This window comes from Oncorhynchus kisutch, linkage group LG13 (assembly GCF_002021735.2).
Source record: "Oncorhynchus kisutch isolate 150728-3 linkage group LG13, Okis_V2, whole genome shotgun sequence".
NCBI classification, from domain to species: domain Eukaryota; kingdom Metazoa; phylum Chordata; class Actinopteri; order Salmoniformes; family Salmonidae; genus Oncorhynchus; species Oncorhynchus kisutch.
Window position 1 is genome coordinate 14351280 of NC_034186.2, and position 22185 is coordinate 14373464.

The window sequence follows — 22185 nt, forward strand, 5'->3', positions numbered from 1 at the left end:
TTGGGGATTTGACCTAGCAACCTTTCGGTTACTGGCCCAACACTCTAACCACTAGGCTACCTGCCGCCCTGATATGCCACGGCTGTCAGCCAATCAGCATTCAGGGCTCGAACCATCCAGTTTATAAATGTATTTATATTCCGGACTCTGACATTGCTCCTTCTAATGTGTCTTAATTGAACTGTTGGATTTTGTGTGTATTGTTGTTGTATTCCTAGCTAATGCTATGACCTGCAAAACTGTGTATGTGACCAATAAACTTTGATTTGATTTGATGCATACATTAGTCTAATGTGGATTCAATACCCCAAAAAATATATATACAGTAGATATATCTTGCCTCTTTAACAGGCACTCAGTGTCTGGTATAGCTCAATACAAATGCACCGAGACTCTAAAAGCATTTCATTATATAATTTGCAACACATGGAAAAATCTATTCCTTCTAACTGTTACAGTAATATCACTTAGATTTGCATGTCAAAAATCCATCAGTTGTGGGTTACAGGAAACATTGATTGTCCTTGGTGAGGAACACCCCATTCACAATTGTGTTTGTTTCTGACCATCTTCATAAATGATTTACATCTTTAATTAATAACCCTTTCTCTGTTCAAAAGATGGGAAAGGGCTTTTTCTGTTGCAATTGAGATGTAATAGGGAATTATGCTCCTCCATTTCTTTCCCATCTGATCATATTTCAAAATATGATCATCAACATTTCTTATTTACAGTATTGTCACGTAGTCCAAAAAGGAGGCCAACTGTCAAATGGAAACTGACATCCTCGTAGTGAGGTGGGAGGAAATGGAGAGCCAGGTCTTTTAAGATGGTCCAGTCTGTCTGTAGGAGAGGGACTTCCCGTCCCATATCTGATGAGTTACAAATGTGTTCGTTTTCCAGGAACCGTGGGCAGAAATTTCCCAAGAATGTTGTCGTCACTGACACAATAAGAAAGTGCAAGGTGTAGGCCAAATGTATTACAAACCTACCATATTAAAACTAACTTTAAAAAATACTGTATACAGGTATGTAGGCTAGTAAGTATGTGATACATGCTTACAATTTATTTTTAAATTACATTCTATATGATTAATAGAACCATTCATATGTAACAGTCCCAAAAGTGTCAATCACAGAAGTGCTTATAAAGTAGTCATTGTGAGACTGTGGTGCTGTAAGTGTGAATGATGATTTGTTATAGCTTCGGCTGGAAATTCCAGGTTCACAGATATCCTCGGGGTCTCCAGTAAACTGAAAGGCAAGGGAATGCCATTACAGTGTAGTGAACGAAAAGCAAAAACCACAGGTCACCGTTAGCAAACCACTACATTCTCACAGCTATAGGAGAAAATAAAACATTGATTTTCAAAATAGGGATGTGAAACAGAAGTCGACTTTTAACTACAGTTCTTTGTTTCCCAAATTTCTCTGTCAGTGGTTTTATTATTTACCAGAATTGATTTTCCACTGATTGCCATATCTCCAAAGTTATATTTTGTGATTAGGGTGATTCAGGAACCTTTTTTTATCCTCAAAACCATTTAAAACTTTGATCTGTCCAGTTAAACTGAACCGTGTGGATTGATATCTGTTGTGGTGAGTGAGTGGAAAAACATGTATGGGCAGAGAAAGGAGAGCTAGCGGGATAGAGAGGAGGGTGGGGGCAGAGACAGAGAAAGGGAGGGGTAGAGAGAGGGGATAAGGAGGGAGGGGCCAGAGAGAGGGTGAAAGATGTGATGTGACCTTTTGTTTGTCTGTGAGGGGATTTCCGCATTGACTTCCTGTATTGCTAACATTCTAAGGACATGTGTCAAACAGGAGGCTTATGTAAATAGCTTTACTTATATGTTGTTATTTCTATTATACAATCAGACCAAAAATGTATTATTAACTTTTACAAATGTGTTTGTATTATTTATTATATAGAAATCTAATCAGAGTTATTCATCAATTTGAAAATGTGATGTTTTTATTTGAGATATTTTATACCTTTAATTATCAATATTTTCACACAAAACATCACAGGCTATAATGTCTTTAATAATGCATTTTATTTCTGGAAATGTAATTAAATTACTGTAGTGGCCCCACACTTGAGTATTATAAATAACATGACTACATATTATTTTAAGTTTCTTTCGGATTTATTTGCATTTAATGAAAAACATGAATGACTCAAATGCTATAAAAGAAGAATTTGTTCACTTTCAACTTATGACATAATACATCATACACACATTTTTGTCAAATAAAATAAAAACATTTAGGCTATAATCATACATTTTCTAATTATCCAAATATTTGTATGTGGTTTTAAAAAATGTAAGTCGGAGACACAACATTGTAATATCCCATATGTAATTATTTCAGAGACACAAAAGTTCCTCCCTTTTTCCTTCACTGCAGCACCAGTTCCCTCCCTCCATCCATCCATCATCACATAGTCAGTGGGTCAGGTGTGTCAAGATGGCAGCCATCCTTCAGTTATCACAGTACTGTACCTTTAAAATGGACAGCATCAGCACAGTGATAACTGAACCAGGGCAGCCTGGATGTCAGATTTAGCAGACAGGAGACATGAGCCAAGAGCCAGGGGCCCAGTCAGTCTGAATTGCAGCACAGTGAAGGTACAGCATCAGCAGTGGTGGTGGCAGTGCAACCAAACGCCCCGCCAAGGTGTCAGAATGCCATCCGTCTTCATAATACCAGGCCAGGGTCAAAGACACACACAGCACTGGGAGTCCAGAGCAACAATAATACCCCACACTCAGTCACACTGTTTTATTGCAGATGGAACCATGCTATAAATAGGGGGGACAGGAGAATGAGACGACGCTGTATAATATAGGGTCGGCAGGTGGGGGTGCCTTTGGAGATTATGAAAATATGCTAAAACCATAAATCATGTTTGTACTCATGTTTTCCAGTCTGGAATTACATGAATGAGAACACATGCACATGCAGAAGTAATGTAAACAGGCTTCTCTATACTATAGGTTACACAGGGAACTGCATTTAACAAAACCTGCAAATCTTTGTAATTATTCACAAGAGATAATTATGCATGTGCTATGAATTCAATACAGTCATTACATAATTCTAGAAAGGTATTTTACTACCATGAGTACGATGTCTTTCTCACCTCATATGAATGTAATCCCAATATCATACATGTGTAACAGCTGTTAGTGTATCATCTTTTTCCTAAACTTTTTTGAACATGTCTTTTTACAGGAATAACACCGTGTTAATTGGTCGACGCCAGCACTGTTTTACCCAGTACAGTGTTTGAACTGCATAATTTATACCACAGAGCTGACGTAAGACTTGTTATGATTTCTTGGGGCTCCGCCCTCAGCGCGCGAAGCCTCTCCAGCAGTCCAGTCGCGTAGTCTGATCGCAGAGACTCCTCCCTAGCTCTGTCCGCCCTCCGCTTCATGTAAACAACTCGATTAGCTGGTTCTGTTTGATATCACAGGATTGCACGAGCACTTGCCAGCAATTATTTAAAAAATAAAAAGCTGCGCAATGTTGAGAGAACAGTTGAATCGAGCAAAACACATAAAATTGGTTGCATAATTCAATTGTAAAAATGTAAATAGCCTAGCTACAAAACTTACCATAGATAGACTGTACTTCTTATAATAGCCATATCAGACCCTTCAATAATCGTGAAGAGCCCACCATCATATTAAATAAACGTACTTTCTTTCAAAACATATGATCACTATTATAAGAAAATCGAATGCAATCAACACATTTCAATTGCTTGTTGCTGTTTATATAGCCTAAATAAAACAAGAGTAAGGTTATTTAAAAACCTTTGTAAATAGGCTGTCTATCATTTGACAAATTTGAAAATACATAAATTGCCATAATAACTTTGATATTCAATAAGAAGACCATGTCAAACAGCAATGCTTTCTTTTCTATTGAGTCGTATTAATGTGCAGCAAACGCTAACGCCCAGCCTACACACACCCCTTTCTAGTTAAAAACAAGTACTATGTAGTCCAAATTAACATTAGCAATTATCTTTTTATATTTACTTGCAGTACAATATCTGACATATTAGACTTACTTACTTGCATTTTGCGCGTTTCATTCCCGTGTTTCAATTTTTTTTATGACGCAGCAAGACCCACATAGAACAACGTGATTGTCGCCATTTTTTGTTGTTATTGAAATCTCTCAACCATGTGACAAAAAAAACAGCTAGTGAGTAAATGTATAATCTTCCAATGTATTTTCGTCTGATGGATTAGGCAGGTTCCATTGACTGAAGACAACAATAGGCTGTGCATGCGCAGCATTTGACAGCTTTAGGACACTGACGCCGCCGTCTGGTTCGCAACAAGTAGGCTACATTCCTTGGTCTGCAAATGTTGCGCGGAATGACAGCGTCTCTGCGCGTAATGGTATGTAGCCTGGGTGCCAGTCTGTTTCTGTTTTCTTGCCATCTCCGTATGAAATTGTCATGTTTGGCTTGACAATGACAATGGAGTAGGCGAAAGCACAGTCAGATCTAGGATTGGGCTAGTAATGTGTGATGGCCAATGTTTCAGAGGGACACCCGAAATGCGAGAATTACCGTTGCGCGCGAGCTGTATTGACTGTTGCTGTCAACAATTTTGTCCATTTTGGGATTCACAGTGTTTTGTCAATAGGTGTGTTACACATGACTGGAAACATTAATTCGGATTTATACCATTCATTACGCAGACATTATCAAGATCCTACCCCCTCTCTACTCTCCCCTCTGGAGACGTGCCAATAAATATTACTCCCAAATAGTTCTGAATAGCTTTAATTGCATTCTAATAGAACATCAATGCACGAAGTTGGCCTTTCAAACAGTGAAGTAAACTTTCTGGCAACGCAGTGATTTAACCTAATATTGTGTAATAGTGTATTGACCAAGTAGAGGTGGGTCACACAAACTAGGTCTATGCATGATTGATGACCTTACCGTAGATCTATAGACTTGTGATAGCTGCATAAACGGATGCCTGTAGACTTTAGGTCAGTAAGCTAAAGTGATCTGCAGACGATCCAGGTTCTATTATTCTAATCCGTTATATTCTATACTCTTCTAGTCCTCATGTCTCAGCCATAGATTTACATATGGTTGCTACAATGAATTCCTCATGTCTCCCGCACAATAGAAAACTACAGGTACCAGATTCCTAAGCATTACCAAGAGTTCCTGCGCACATTTTTTCTGGATGATGTGTCGGGGCGGTGCTGAGAAATAGGGCGTTGTGTCAGCTCCTCCATCCATTCGCAGAGAGAATCCCTTTCTTAAAGACGCAGGCAACATACTGTCCTTTGAAAACAGGAAAAAAATCTGACTTGGTTTGCGTGAACGACGTGCTTTATAACGCATACTTTTGCAGGACACACGCAGAAATCGGAGGTGAGGAGTGATTGTGGGCATCCACGAGGTATCTCTCATTATGCGTGACTGTTGCCCTGTTGTTTTTCTCCATAGTTTAAATCCGACATCTGTACGAAAATAAATCTAGGAAGTTCCATTTCTCTCGCTGATAGGATGAATGAGGCTCTTTATCAACCTTGCAAACTGTTTTTCTTTAGCCTATATTAATCGTAAGTAACCAATATGGAAAGAAATAGTTTGCTCCTGCAATACTATTATACACTTCAATAACTATGTTAAATGAAACTATTATAATGCACTTTAATAACTATGTTCCTGTTCACTCAAAGGAACAGAAAGGAACAGAAAGGAACAGAAAGTCTCTGTGCACAGACTTGGATGATAAGTTGCACAGTGCACACCATGGGCAACATTGAAATATGCTTATCAATGTTTCAATGATTGCAAAAAGTATGTTGTGCTTTTCTTTTGTCTCCTCCAGATACAGATACAGTCTGTGGTGTCTCAGGCTATAGTGGATAATGGCCAAACTGTTCCGAGCTGTGATCATGGGTCCACCAGGTTCTGGGAAGGGGACCATATCTGAAAGAATTGCGCAGAGCTTTGGACTCAAACATTTGTCCAGTGGCGACTTCCTTCGGGAGAATATAGCTGCAAATACAGGTTGGCCTCTTGATAAGTTACTCACCATCTACTTATCATTTACAATTCAACAATCTATGTTTAATGTATTATTTTTCTATGTTTTCTTATATATATATATATATATATATATATATATATATATACACACACACATTTATAATATATATATATATATACAAACACACATTTATAATATATATATATATATATATATATATATATATACACACATTTATAATATATATATATATATATATATATACACACACATTTATAATATATATATATATATATATATACACACACATTTCATTTGCCACACCTAAACCTTCACCCCCAACAGCCTAAGCCTGTTGTCGGAACTTTCACTTCTGTAAATTCCAATAATATTATAACACCAGCAGAGGCCCAAGTTCAGGCGAAGTGAAGAGAGTGGCTTCCATGTTGGCACCATGCCGGACTGTATCCAATAACAGTGGAGCATTTCTCAAATCAGGAAACTCCTATCATCCAAGCCACAAAAACAATAGTTCAAGTTAGAAGAGATGGCAAACCTACTGAATTGTCCACATTAAAATACACATATTAAAGTTTTTTTTTTAAATCCCAGCTATAAAGAGTTTACTTTGTGTAAGGCTGTGGCAAGTAAAAACCTGTTATAGTGTGTTTAAGATGTTGAACAGCTGTTATAATGTTAATCTCCTAATTACCTTGCTGTTATAACAATGCTGCATCAGAATACCTCCTAAATTATATTGAGTGATGTTTGTAAATTCTCTGATTTGACTTCTCTGAGTCCATTAAATGGAGCCTATTTTAATCAGAACGTGTGCCCAGCTCTTTAGCCCACAAATGAAATGTGATGCATTCAGGGCAAACCCAAAACACATGTGTATACTTGTAATTACAGTTGTCAGTACTGCTTTAAGGCCATGCCTTACTAAACTAAACCCAGTTTCCAGACTTACTATACTGGAATTATTTACAGTACATAGGCCTATAGTAGCACTTGTATAAACACGTCATACTCTGTATTGAACCATAGAAAAACCATAGAGATCTTCCGTTTAATTCTGTGGATACAACAATAGTATGCTTTGGCTTTATGTACTTCTATTGTTGCCACTGTAACAACATTGTCGTGATCCAGATTGATCAGTCGGTCATTCAATGACATTAATCAATTATTGAAGACTGTAGTTTAGAGACTGTAGTTTTGTCTGTAGATCCGTCTTAGATGCAAGTTACGTGACTGACTGCTGTGACTAAAGCAGGGGGGAAAGCGGGAAAAGAAAGCAGGGTGAATGGGTAATCGCTTAGGTGTTGTGTAACTGTCCAGTGAAAATGTCATTTTGAAAAGTTAATATTCTGTTAACTCATACCCAAATAATGTTGTTGAGTCGTCCTATACTTATATTTGTGGCCAAAGCATAAATTGGAGGAAAATACACTTAGAAAACACAACCTTGTATCTCAAACAGACTGTTTAAAAAATGCTTGCTATTTCCTCAAAGTATGATCTCATACTCCTGAAGAGGATCAGCTTAATGTAACAGGTTAGGAGAATTAGTTCAAGGTTAGGAAAAGGGTTAAGGTTAGGTTAGCGAAAATGCTCTCCTAACTTGCTACGAAAAGTCACTTCCAATTATAGATGTATTGAAATGGTGTGGTTTTAGGGAGTCCCCTGGCCAATCAGCGGTCTACTCGCATTAATATTTTTAATGACCGGTATATGCCCACATGATTCCAAAACAGAAAAGTTGCTTTTTAACATAATTAATTACAATTCTTTGGAGGAAAAATATTTCACTCATATTGTAAGTAATTATAGGTCCATTAAATTAAATATTTCACTCATATTGTAAGTAATTATAGGTCCATTAAATTAAATATTTCACTCATATTGTAAGTAATTATAGGTCCATTAAATTAAATATTTCACTCATATCTACAAAAATCTCTGAAACTGGAAACACTTATCTCCCTCACTAGCTTTAAGCACCAACTGTCAGAGCAGCTCACAGATTACTGCACCTGTACATAGCCCACCTATAATTTAGCCCAAACAACTACCTCTTTCCCAACTGTATTTAATTTTAATTAATTAATTTATTTTGCTCCTTTGCACCCCATTATTTTTTATTTCTACTTTGCACATTCTTCCATTGCAAAACTACCATTCCAGTATTTTACTTGCTATATTGTACTTACTTTGCCATCATGGCCTTTTTTGCCTTTACCTCCCTTCTCACCTCATTTGCTCACATTGTATATAGACTTGTTTATACTGCATTATTGACTGTATGTTTGTTTTTACTCCATGTGTAACTCTGTGTCGTTTTATCTGTCGAACTGCTTTGCTTTATCTTGGCCAGGTCGCAATTGTAAATGAGAACTTGTTCTCAACTTGCCTACCTGGTTAAATAAAGGTAAAATAAAAAATAAAAAAATAAAAATTGTAAGTAATTATAGGTCCATTAAATTAAATATTTCAAAGAAATGTGGAAACACTGGTCAATTACTTTAAAGCCATAAATGGTATTCCTAGATTGGTTTGCTCTGCCCCCCTGCCTCTAGCCTAAAGTCCAGCTCTCTTATCAGAAGTCTTTCAAAATGTATTAATGTGTTTTACATATCAGGTATGGATGCCATCATCATCTTATTTTCTTCTTTATCCTCTCTCCCCTCCCTCCCTCTCTCCACAGAGGCTGGTGTTCTTGCTAAGACCTACATAGAGAGGGGTCTGATGGTGCCGGACCATGTGATGACACGGCTCTTACTGCCCAGGCTGGAGGAGATGACTCGCCACAGCTGGCTGATGGATGGTAAGACCACACACACACACATATATACACACCACACACACACACAGACACACACACACACACACACACACACACACACACACACACACACACACACACACACACACACACACACACACACACACACACACACACACACACACACACACACACACACTTGTAAACAAGACTTGATGGGGAGACATGACAGACACACACATACAAACCCGAACCCTCCCCACAGTCGCCCTCATCCCTCTCTTCTCTCCCTCAGGGTTTCCCTGCACCCTAGCCCAGGCCAAGGCTCTGAACAGTACCTGTGATCTGGACCTGGTCATCAGCCTCAACATCCCTTATGAGACCCTGAAGGACCGGCTGAGTGACCGCTGGATCCACCCAGCCAGCGGCAGGGTCTACAACATGGGATTCAACCCTCCACGCGTACAGGTCCGTAATGTAGTGATTTTCTCCTTTTAATCACCAGTTTGTCACCATTTTCTCACCTTTACACGTGTTTAGACTTCTGGTTAGTCTGTCTGTTCCTCCCAGAACCCAGCACTAAGCAATGGTTTCTACAGAAGGCTGTGAAAATATGGTACCAGATTATCTTGTATTTGTTTATGATCAGTACAATCTTTGGATAACTTGAATGTGAGGGGTTCAAGATAACTCTCTGTGTACAGTTTTCATGAGTTAACGCCATTGCTGTAAGAATCTCTCTGTGTTGTGTCATCCCTCCAGGGCAGGGATGACCTCAGCGGAGAGCCTCTGATCCAGCATGATAATGACCAACCAGAGGCCCTAGTGGCCAGACTGAGGCACTACAAGGACGTGGCCAAGCCAGTCATAGACCTGTACAAGTACGTCCACTCTTCACATCACTGACACATTTTTAAAAGCACTGTGTAAATAGCTTGCCCTGTAAAGTCTAGTCTAATCTTGTGTAGTCAGTTTATCATTAATGTCCATGGTCAGAAATACTGTACCCACCTTCGTACTCTCTCACCATTGCTTATTTAACGTTTTTGGCCATACTTTACGTTCTTACATGGACATTTCAGATAAAGTACATAACTGATCAGTTACATAGTAATTACAATTTTGTTTCAATATTATTATCATGTTACTACAATATAATGTGTTTAAGCTACATGGTATCAATGCAACGATGCATCTAAAGTGTGACCTTATTCTCCTCCCCAGGTCAAAGGGCATCCTGCACACGTTTTCTGGCACAGAGACCGACAGGATCTGGCCTTACATCAACTCTCTTCTCAGCACTAAGATCCCTAGCAGACCTGAGACGGACACACAGCAGATCCCAATGCCCTGAGCAGAGCAGAGGTGACACAGTAGGAGTGCAGGCCATGCACAGGAGCTGTTAGGAACCTCTTTAGCTTGGCAGTTGCTACCAAAACATGTCTGCAAATACAATCGTATGCACTACATACAGGTGAAGTCAAAAGTTTACATACACTTAGGTTGGAGTCCATTAAAACTTGTTTTTCAACCACCCCACAAATTTCTTGTTAACAAACTATAGTTTTGGCAAGTCGGTTAGGACATCTACTTTGTGCATGACACAAGTAATATTTCCAACAATTGTTTACAGGCAGATTATTTAACTTATAATTCACTGTATCACAATTCCGGTGGGTCAGAAGTTTACATACACTAAGTTAACTGTGCCTTTAAACAGCTTGGGAAAATCCAGAAAATGATGTCATGGCTTTAGAAGCTTCTGATAGGCGAATTGACATCATTTGAGTCAATTGGAGGTGTACCTGTGGATGTATTTCAAGGCCTACCTTCAAGCTCAGTGCCTCTTTGCTTGACAAGACCTCAGAAAAAAAATTGAAGACCTCCACAAGTCTGGTTCATCCTTGGGAGCAATTTCCAAATGCCTGAAGGTACCACGTTCATCTGTACAAACAATAGTACGCAAGTGTAACCACCATGGGACCATGCAGCTGTCATACCGCTCAGGAAGTTGACGCTTTCTATCCTAGAGATGAACGTACTTTGGTGCGAAAAGTGCAAATCAATCCCAGAACAACAGCAAAAGACCTTGTGAAGATTCTGGAGGAAACAGGTACAAAAGTATTTATATCCACAGTAAAACAAGTCCTATATCGACATAACCTGAAAGGCCGCTCAGCAAGGAAGAAGCCACTGCTCCAAAACCGCCATCAAAAAGCCAGACTACAGTTTGCAACTGCACGTGGGGACAAAGATTGTACTTTTTGAAGAAATGCCCTCTGGTCTGATGAAACAAAAATAGAACTGTTTGGCCATAATGACCATCGTTATGTTTGGAGGAAGAAGAACACCATACCATATATTGAAGCAACATCTCAAGACATCAGTCAGGAAGTTAAATCTTGGTCGCAAATGGGTCGCAAAAAGTCAAGGTATTGGAGAGGCCATCACAAGTCCCTGACCTCAATCCTTTAGAAAATGTATGGGCAGAACTGAAAAAGCCTGTTCGAGCAAGGATACTTTCAAACCTGACTCAGTTACAGCAGCTCTGTCAGGAGGAATGGGCCAAAATTCACCCAATTTATAGTGGGAAGCTTGTGGAAGGCTACCCGAATAGTTTGACCCAAGTTAAACCTTTTAAAGGCAATGCTACCAAATACTAATTGAGTGTATGTAAACTTCTGACCCACTGGGAATGTGATGAAAGGAATAAAAGCTGAAATAAATCATACTATTATTCTGACATTTCACATTCATAAAAGAAAGTTGTGATCTTAACTGACCTAAGACAGGGAATTTTTACTAGGATTAAATGTTAGGAATTGTGAAAAACTGAGTTTAAATGTATTTGGCTAAGGTGTATGTAAACTTTCGACTTCAACTATAAATCAGGGGGCCACACCTTCAGTCCTCAAGGGCTACAGTGTACGGTTTTCATCCTTACCTGTTAACCAGAGACTGATTTCCCCTCTCCAGATAATAAGTATGAAGCCCCAGGGAGAAATGGAAATCAGCAGGACTGCAGAACTTGAGAGCCTGAGTTGTGCAACCCTAAGTATGCCTTTAATAGCCGGACATGCATAAAGATGGTGGCCCCAATGTACTTACCGCAAACGCCTAATTAGCTTTTTTCGCCGTATTATAGAGTGCTCTGCATTACTCTTGTTTTGTGTAACGCAGTGCACTGTATATTACGGTGCCATAGTTGAACAACTCTGTGAGTAGCGCTAAAGCAATGAAGTCATACCTGAATTCCTCCATCTTCATGCACCTTCGCCTCTTACATTCTTATTACTCTTACATAGATAGCCTAGCGGTTAGCGCGTTGGGCCAGTAACCGAAAGGTTGCTTGTTCGAGTCTCTGAGCCAACACAGTGAAATATCTGTTGATGTGCCCTTGAGCAAGGCACTTAACCCTAATTGCTCCAGGATTGCTGTTGATAATGGCAGACCCTGGCTATGACCCTCAAAAAATACATTTCTAATTCACACATGCATATTAATTTGCACTTGTAATTAACTAACTGTTGAAATCTGATTTTTCTTTCATTTAAACTGAAATGACTATTGTTTTCTTCTAAACAGCACACCCTATAATGTGGCTTACTTTTAGAGTTCTGTCAGATTAAGATGTTAATCTTTATCAAAGTTGGATTACATTAATATGTTGTTGTGTTCAATTTAAAACTGTTTTGTTGATTTTCGTTATACCAAATATAACCTTATAAGACTAAACAATGTAAAACGATTCTAATGAATTGGTCTATAACTGCATTAAAAGGGACCAAAGAGTGTTTTATGTCTGAATGGTTGTATCAGAAAAGGGATGAGTGTGATCAGTGTGGTTGGACAGTATTTGTGGGAGGATGTGTCTCCCTGTTAGATTTCAATAACACAATACGCAAACAGTCGCTGGTGTAAACTGTAATTGGGCCAGTATGAGTATTGACAAGCCCATTATGGTGCATGAGTGATGAGGAAAGCTTTTCATACACTGTGTATTACCCCACCACCACACACTGAATGTTTTCTGTCCAGAAGTCATGTTTTCATACACTGTGTATTACCCCACCACCACACACTGAATGTTTTCTGTCCAGAAGTCATGTTTTCATACACTGTGTATTACCCCACCACCACACACTGAATGTTTTCTGTCCAGAAGTCATGTTTTCATACACTGTGTATTACCCCACCACCACACACTGAATGTTTTCTGTCCAGAAGTCATGTTGCTGTCCAAACTCTGGCATATTCCAAGGAAAATAAACATATTTTCTCACAATTTCCTTTCAGGTCTTTGACTTCTCAAGGTCAAACACCAGTTCCAGGCACCATGCCTACTATGAATATGCTTACAGTAGAAACTAAATGTCTACCATTCAAAGCTACATTCAGTTTCAGTTGCATTCTCTGAATAGTATTTGTATGTGCTACAGAATGTATTCACATCCCTTGACATTTCCCACATTTTGTTGTGTTACAAAGTGGGATTAAATTTACACAAAATACTCTGCAGTCGAAATATTTTTACATCCATTCTATTCCCGAAAAACTTGTCAGTCCTTAAAGGTTACAAGCATACCCAGAACCCTGCCAAGCCGCACTGCCCACTTAACCCAGAAGTCAGCCAGAAGAAACACAGTACAACTGGCGACCAAAGTCAGCATGCATGCACCCAGCCCACCACAAGGAGATGCTAGAGTACAATGGGACAAGGTGCACCCGGCCCACCACAAGGAGATGCTAGAGTACAATGGGACAAGGCGTCATCAGGGTTGGCCAAACCCTCCCCTATCCCTGACGACACTGGGCCAATTGTGTGCCACCTCATGGGTCTCCCGATCTCCCGATACAGCCTGGGATCAAACCCAGGTATGTAGTGACGCCTCAAGCATGAGGGGGATTAGCAATTGTGTGCCACCTCATAGGTTCTCAAGGTCGCAACACAGCCTGGGATCGAACCCAGGTCTGTAGTGACACCTCAAGCACTGTGATGCAGTGCCTTAGACTGCTGCGCCACTCGAGGCATGTGACTACTTTATGAAGGCACTGTATAGAAGACTGATGGGTTTCTACTGTGAGTGGTGAGTGGGAATGCCATTGCTAACATATTAGATATGCTATCATAGAACTCTATAGGCATACTGTGGTGATGCAGCATCTGTATGAATCCAGTCCACCATGCATTCTAATGAAGTATGTGACCGTTACAGCACCCCCTCCCTTATTTTACCTGAAATGCACAAGGTCCTCTACTCTGACAATTAATCCACAGATAAGAGTGTAAACCAAATTCGTTTCTAGTAATCTCTCCTCCGTTAGGCTTCTTCTTATGACTTTATATGGTGGTCGGCAACCAACTTTAGGTTGCATTACCACCACCAACTTGACTGGAGTGTGGACCTCAGTTCACCTTTCAGTCACCCATGTGGGTATATGCTGCTCAAAAACAATGAGGAGATGGGAGAGGCAGGGCTTGCAGCGGCCAAGTCACAAATATGATCAAGTATATTTTAGTGCCTAGCTATGCAGACTCTCGTTGACAAGCGCAAGCAGTGTGGATGCAATGATTGAATAACATGTATGTGTACATTTATTTTTCAACGATTGGGCACATAACAACTGGTGTGGTCAGCATGGCAGTCTCATGTAAATGTCAGCACATGTGAGTTCATTTTAATTTCCATCTATCCAGTGCCCAAATCCCTACTCAGATTGTGCTTGCCTATGTTTTATTAGTAGGCTACGGCAAAATGTGATGCGCTGTGTAGTCAGCATTCTGAGGCTCTAATCTGCGCATTTTTCCAGTATATGGATCTATGTGACATCCGGAACACTTGGGCTCACATGGATAGGCTTCATATTGTTGTTAGATCAGCGAATTGAGGTCGCGGGATTCGTTTCAGTGAAGCTCACATTAAATATAAGGTGATCATATGATGATGTCGTAGTCATTAGTAATTGTAATTTTAGCCAACCGCAGGAGCTGACATTATACACGTCGCCCGTGCACCGCCACCACTTACAGGTTGAGGTACAGAAGGAAGTATCGGTCGTTTGACCTTTGACTGCTCTGGTGGCGAATGACAAATCGAATGACAAAAAGGTTGGCATTTCTCAGAGCGCAGCTGGGGTCCCCGCGCGGATCTCAGGGGCTGAGGACGTCGGCATTCCAGAGATAATGACAGCGAGCGCTCTGAAAGGTATGCGAAACGGACTGTATTTTTTTTGATTTTTTTTTGTTTGTTGCATAATTCGTTTTAAACCAGATAAGTTTTGTTTCAAATTACACTGAAATTATTGTTTCGGAGTAGCATCGTCGTCATGTGTTTCTCCCCGATTAGATTTGAATATTACATAATGATTATTTTCTCTGCCACAGGAATTATGTTGGCTAGATCTGCATAAAGATATTCTGCATATCATGGTTTGGCAATCAGTAGAAGTCTATCTGCGTTTTTACCATAATATTAGACATTTGAATATCCCATAGCATCGATGATGTTTGGTTCTATTCGGTGCAGGTGTTTTGTCAGGTTACAGGCCTATCTTTAGGCGAGGAAATGCGTAACGATGTGAAAGCAGCCCTGTGCGTTCAGACTCTGTATGACGTTACATACCTTTTCCTGTTGCCGCTTTAAGCTTTTTTATGCATTTTCTAATAATTATGAGCCAAAAACATGCACTCATATGAATGGTGAAACCGCCGTGGCCTAAACAACCAAGCGCACTGAATGACAAATATGACCGGGGGGATTTTTAGGCATGATCTGAGATTATTAATGACTCACTATTTTAAATGGGGGTAAACCCTAAAATATTTAATATGTGCTTAGCTAATGATTCTCATAGTTTTTAAAGTCACTGACTCATTAAAATGGAAAACTATATGCTAAGTAAAAGAAAAGCTGGCTATGCCGTGGATGATTCATGTTGCTGAATAAGCGTTTACTGGCAGTGGAGGGGCAGGTTGAAGAAGACGACGACAATATAGAGAAACCAACTAAATATTCTACTAATTATTTGCTATCATTCTTAAATTAATTATTTAGCTCAGATTTCAAAGGGAATGGGTTTTGCTGAGGAAAAAATTGTAGGGAAATCCCTTGCATGATCCAGGTGCTGAAGCGATGGCCAGTTCTGGTTTCATATGGTGGCAGTGTCGTGCCGCCTCCTGTCCTATGCCGCACGGTGGTGTCACATGATGAGATGCGTGGTTTCCGTTTCACATCAGACTAGTAAAACCGTTAATACTGACGATTACATTATATTATCGAAACTAGATACATTCAGGACAACATTTTTCAGTGCGGGTGTTAGTGTAATAGCTTATTAATATGGTGTATTGATATTACTTGCCTATAGGCTAATTAAGAGCAAATAACCACATGAAGGCTTAACTTGATTTATTACCCTTTTAAGAGCATATTTCTCTTATGCATACATTTCAACGAAATGACGTGGAATAGACATCGAATTGACTTCTGTGCCCAGTGGGTTGTGATATATAGCAATACTATGTTTTATTTTCATTCCATCATGATTCCTTTGATGATGATTGGAAAGATGTTTAGAGATTCTTCATTAGGCTAAGCAAGAATCTATTTAGTTCAACATGTAAAGACAGCTGCATGGACAATAGGCTACACACAGATCAAGTAATTTAGGCTACTGTCTGCCGGTGAACCCTAACCCTAGCCAGCAGATTTTACAGGTCAATAAAGCTTTAACCTGTAGGGATAATCATTAATCCACTGTCCACCATTAAATATGATGGCAAATCCACCGATTCAAGCAGAAAATATTATTTTAGGTCAGTCAGTTTAGTGAAGATAATGGCTATATGGCTGGGCTGGATTCAAGTAGCCTATTGTTGTCCTCAATATCCATAAGTCTTAAAAATCATGAAGTATATATAGCAGTTTTTGAAGAGGCGTAGCTGGAAGATTGAAATAAACATCTGTTTATGAGGCGAAGGTCTTATAAAACATCACAAGATCTTTGTTAAACTACAACTTCCTTAACCCACGGTGCTTAAACCTCTCCTGTAAAGGAATGCAATGTGGCATTTAAACCTATATAGTAAGTTAATAAAGGTAGTAGTAGGCTGGGCTATAGAGTTAGATTATTTTAATGGCTGTCATTTGTTTTTTATGTAGCAGGTTTACGATAATCTCTCCCTGTTTGTTCATATTCGCTTATCTGTCCATTATTCTGGATTATGTGGAAGTGTAGTTGTCATTGTAGTGTGATTTTTTTTGGCTTTTCGAACTTGGATCCCAAATACAGTACAGTGGGCACTCTCATCATCCAAGTGATCCCTTCTTGCATCACACAGTTCTGTGAGCATAGACATAAAATAGTGGTCAAAAGGTCAATGCCAGGACATTACATTGCTTTTGATGCCCAAGTCCAGTCCTCTCAGCGAGTGAGGAGTGTAACCATTTGTATTGGAGACTGACTGCAGGAGTAGTAGTGCATCTGGGCTAAATGTCTGATGTTGGGAGGTTAGCTGTCATTGGAAACTAAATCCTACAATAGAGCGGCACTTTGCATCCGGTTACGTCTGGAATAATTTCTCCTTTTGGACATTCCCTTGCCTGCTGTGCTTTCAGTCCAGGGCTCCTGTTGTAAAGGGTTTCCCAGGCCCGGGTTCGGCTTTGAGAAACCATGCAGCCCTTTAGTTGCCAGGGAACTGGGCCAAGGAAGGAAGCATGCTGCAGAACGCTAAGTAGCTGTCTTGGTGTGCGTTCCAAATAGCACACCATTCCCTATATAGTGTAATACTTTTGACCAGTGGTAGAAAAAGTACCCATTTATTATACTTGAGTAAAAGGAAAGATACATTTTAATAGAAAATAACTCAAGTAAAAGTGAAAATCACCCAGTAAAATACTACTTGAGTAAAACTCTAAACGTATCTGGTTTTAAATGTACTTAAAGGATAAGTTTACCCAAAATCCAGAAACTCCCAAGTGATTCCATACATTGAAACTAGTTCAGTGGAGCTTGCCCTCTCCCCCTCTCTCTCCCTGTAGCGCTGTACTGAAACCGGTGCAAAAACAGGTCACGTAACTCGTGACATTGCTGAATGCAGGCCTCGCTTTCCTCCTTTGCCAGTGAATTCATGATTCAGAAATCAGCAAAGTATGGACAAAATCATTTTTTTATTGAAAGCGCATGGCCAAATGAGCTATTTTGGTCAGAAGTACTATATGTTTTGAGTCACAAAATGTGTACTTTTCCACCTAAAACACTTAATTATTTTATATAGCTGACTGCTAAAATACAGCTGTTTCTACTGTATGTCCATGGACTGGATCTGGAGCAGTGCCAAAATACAAATACATGTTTGAGAAGAGAAAGCAACAAAACAAAGGCGCAGAGGTATGTAGCCCAGTCTGACTCTTGAAGTTTGCAGTGTTCTTATTGTGTTAGTACCATTGCATCATATAATGTAGACATAGAGGCATAGGTGCTCTACAGGTTAGCATATGTTCCCTGTATATTTATAACAGCTGGGGTTGAGAGACAATAGATATTGTGTCACCTTTATTTGCAGAATAGAATACTCCCAAAACATTGTGATAAATGAACATAGGCTATATAGTGTTTCAGACTAATATGAAAACATAAACCCACTAACAGTCCCGTTCATAGAGGTTGATCATAAGCGATCATTCAATAAAGTAAATTTGCCACTTACTCGTTAGATAACTGTCCATTTGACCCAGGTGAAACAGGGATGCATCTCCAAATCGTTTTTTTGGAACATGGGATCAATAGGGCCGCAAAATCCCCTTGGTTGCAAAAGCAAACTAACTGCTCCTCATCATCATTACGTTCCTCCATTTTTGTAGGAATTTGTATTCTCACATTTGCAGCATTGAAGCACAATTGCCACAACTGCAGCACTAGCCTGTGTTGATCCTGGGGATGGGTCGGGGCTGTGGTCCAGCTACTGCCGCAGCACCGGTCTGTGTTGATCCTGGGGATGGGTTGGGGCTGTGGTCCAGCTACTGCTGCAGCACCGGTCTGTGTTGATCCTGGGGATGGGTTGGGGCTGTGGTCCAGCTACTGCTGCAGCACCGGTCTGTGTTGATCCTGGGGATGGGTTGGGGCTGTGGTCCAGCTACTACCGGTCTGTGTTGATCCCGGGGATGGGTTGGGGCTGTGGTCCAGCTACTGCTGCAGCACCGGTCTGTGTTGATCCTGGGGATGGGTTGGGGCTGTGGTCCAGCTACTACCGGTCTGTGTTGATCCTGGGGATGGGTTGGGGCTGTGGTCCAGCTACTGCTGCAGCTTCGGTGTCTAGAGGGGCTGCGGCCATCTGAAGCTCACTTTGCCTAAATTCTTTGTCTGCATACTCACACTCCAAACAATACGGTTTGACGAGACCATCAGCGCCCCTCAAGTAGTTTTCTTCATCACTCGCGAGTATTTAGTCATCAGACATAGTTGTAACTTGTTGTTTATTTATATAACTAATGTGTAACAATGTCTTCACCTCTGAAAAAAACTTGCATCTGTGAATAAGGGCCTAACGTGCAGTTCCTATGCTTTCAATAAAACAATGAATTTGTCCCCACTTTGCAGATTTCTGAATCAGGTATTCACTGGTAACGGAGCAGAGTGAGGCCTGCATTCAGCAATGTCACGAGTCACGTGACCCATTTCTGCATCTGTTTCAGTACAGCACTACAGTAGGAGAGAAGGGGGAAAGATGGTAAACTCCCCTGAACTAGTTTGTATGGAATCACTTGGGAGTTTCTGGATTTTGGGTAAACTTCTCCTTAAAGTACAGTGGTGGAAAAAGTACTAACTTGTTATACTTGAGTACAAGTAAAAAGTTCAAGTTAATGCTATGCATCAAAAATTATTATATTAAGCAAAGCAGATGGCATAATGTTCTTGTTTTTTAAATTTACGGACAGCAAGGCACACATTCCAACACAGACATCATTTACAAACGCAGTATTTGTGTTCAGTGAGTCCGCCAGATCAGAGGCAGTAGGAATGATTGATAGGTGTGTGAATTGGACGACATTGCTGTCCTGGCTGAGCATTCGAAATGTAACGAGTACATTTGGGTATCAGGGAAAAATATGGAGTAAAATGTACATATTTTCTTTAGGAATGTAGGGAAGTAAAAGTTGTCAACAAATATAAATAGTAAAGTAATCATACCAAAAAAAAGAACTAGTGATACTTTCAAGTATTTTTGCTTAAGTACTTTACACCACTGCTTTTTACCATTGGCCATTTTGACCAGAGGTCTATGGACAATATGGTGCCATTTGTGGATAGCCTCCAGCTGGCCCATACATGAGTCGAATTAAAGCCCCTTAGCAATGGAGACTGTCGCCTATGTAGATTATAAGAAACTGAAATCATATCAAAACAAAGTTTATTTGTCATGTGCGCTGAATACAACTGGTTTAGACCTTACAGTGAAATGCTTACTTACAGGCTCTAACCAACAGTGCAATTCTTAAGTGGTTTGTATTGTTAAGTTAACCCTTATAATTAGTTATGAAGATATCTTGTTAACTACTGTAGCCTGTGAAAATACGTTATTAGAAATAAATATGTGAATATTTTCGTATAGAATTCTGTGTAGGATATCCAGTGGGCTATCATCACAACAGCCTATTTATCATCAATGTATATTTTATGACAAATATTACTGCTTTGTAAATAAATAACGATGAATCAGGCGATCATTTAGTCACCTACTGCCGGCATGGTATTGTCAGGATTGGCTTGGAGCCAGCATAAAGCCGGAAAGGACCCATTAACTCAACCGGGACTGGCAGCCAGAGCAACCGTGGATGTTCGGTGTAGTGAATACGGACCTGATGACAGCGTCCTGCTCTTGATATCCCGGAGAAAATAAATCAGGGAGACGCGGTGCTGGAACTACTAACACATATCTGGTGGATTATTTCTAAGAATATATCTGAGATTTATCGTCCAGAATATGTGCATTCACGCCATTCATTAGCTGTTTTTGTATTTTTTTAATGTAATTCTCAAATCCACGGCGCAGTGCTCATGAGATGAGCCTACTTGGTGGCTATAAGAAAAAGCCATGCAGTTATGATGGCTATGAATCTTTACAGTTGGTCGATAGCAGCGGAGGCTTCAATAACGGAGGAGGGAGACGCAGCGGAATCGGCTTGGTATCAGCAGCAACCCTAGGAGGACCGAAGGCAGGCCCACTGCGGGAGAACGACTGCAGCACCATGGACAGCTCAGGTAAGCGGTGGCTCACCATGGGAGGCGGTGTAGCTCACGCGCAGCAGGCAAGGCCAAGGTGGAGATAATGCTGATCTGTTGCATGCGAGGCAGAGCACGCCTGTCGCTGTGTGATACTCCCTGAAATATATTTAATTTGAATAAGATCAGTGTAAATAGGTTAAAATATATTATCTAGGCATTTCTGTCTTAGTGTTTCCGCGCATTGCATCATGTAATAAGGGTGTCTCCTTATATTGTAGCCTATATTGTTCTGCTTTCATTTTTATTTTGTGTGAGTAGAGCTGATCTCATCATAGCAGTGATCTCATGTTACAGTCTTTTATTAAGCTACCAATATTTAAATAAAACTTAAATTGATGTAATAGAACATGCACACATTATGATTAGACCATCTACATAGTCCCTACCAATCATCCTGATGTGGTGTAGCCCTAAGACTTGATTAACAGCTTGACAATAGCTAACATGACAACAACAACAAAAACACAAACCCAATAATACTCTATCCTTCCTTGTTCCTTTTGAAGAAGTGTATGTAGGGAATTTCCTGCATACAGTTGCCTGTATGTCATGTGGCCACTGGAGAGTTAAAAAGCCACAGTTCATTGTGAGTGAGTGAGTGGAAGTGTTGAAGTGTTGTGAACAGGGATATATCAACCAGGGCCCATATTCACAAAACACATCTTAGCAAAAATGTAAGAAGCTTCTTAAGATTTATTTTTTCATAAAGCAGTTTAAGTGCAATTCCTCAATTGCCCTCCTCTATCTTAAGATTGAATGAACTTCCCAAATATCTTCTTACAAATCTTCTTAAGATGTTTGTTGCTAGGCAACCGTTTTAGCTATTTAGCTAGCAATGGCAATCATGTTAGCATATTTCTTACTGAGATTACTGTTCTAATCATGTTAGCATATTTCTTACTGAGATTACTGTTCCAATCATGTTAGCATATTTCTTACTGAGATTACTGTTCTAATCATGTTAGCATATTTCTTACTGAGATTACTGTTCCAATCATGTTAGCATATTTCTTACTGAGATTACTGTTCCAATCATGTTAGCATATTTCTTACTGAGATTACTGTTCCAAT

General features: G+C 39.8%; 2 protein-coding genes and 1 long non-coding RNA gene across 9 annotated transcripts in view; 2 read left to right on the plus strand and 1 right to left on the minus strand.

Annotated features, from left to right (window-relative positions):
• Positions 1-2037: 2037 nt before the first annotated feature.
• LOC116353046 (uncharacterized) lies at positions 2038-4170 on the minus strand. Its single transcript, XR_004202333.1, has 2 exons — positions 4089-4170; positions 2038-3465 (listed from the first exon to the last, which is right to left on the minus strand). It is a non-coding gene; the product is annotated as an uncharacterized LOC116353046 (long non-coding RNA).
• A 137-nt stretch (positions 4171-4307) lies between these two features.
• Positions 4308-10258, plus strand: LOC109902846 (adenylate kinase 4, mitochondrial). Of its 4 annotated transcripts, none has more exons than XM_020499521.2 (6): positions 4308-4421; positions 5883-6064; positions 8752-8871; positions 9125-9297; positions 9592-9710; positions 10054-10258. In XM_020499521.2, exons 2-6 carry the CDS (start codon positions 5923-5925, stop codon positions 10181-10183), a joined length of 684 nt encoding a protein of 227 aa, XP_020355110.1. In that variant the 5' UTR covers positions 4308-4421; positions 5883-5922; the 3' UTR covers positions 10184-10258. The 4 variants fall into 4 exon arrangements, with proteins under 4 accessions (XP_020355110.1, XP_020355112.1, XP_020355109.1 ...); XM_020499523.2 differs by lacking the exon at positions 4308-4421 and adding an exon at positions 5284-5447; XM_020499520.2 differs by lacking the exon at positions 4308-4421 and adding an exon at positions 5284-5419.
• A 4465-nt stretch (positions 10259-14723) lies between these two features.
• Positions 14724-22185, plus strand: part of LOC109902845 (putative tyrosine-protein phosphatase auxilin) — a 66715-nt gene continuing 59253 nt past the window's right edge. For 2 of the 4 annotated variants that reach the window (XM_031785641.1, XM_031785643.1), the window contains exons 1-2: positions 14727-15035; positions 20955-21090. In XM_031785641.1, the coding sequence (XP_031641501.1) occupies positions 21078-21090 (13 nt within the window). In that variant the 5' untranslated portion in view covers positions 14727-15035; positions 20955-21077. Of the gene's footprint in view, positions 15036-20954; positions 21091-22185 lie in introns of all 4 variants that reach the window. The other 2 variants (XM_031785640.1, XM_031785642.1) reach the window with 2 other exon arrangements.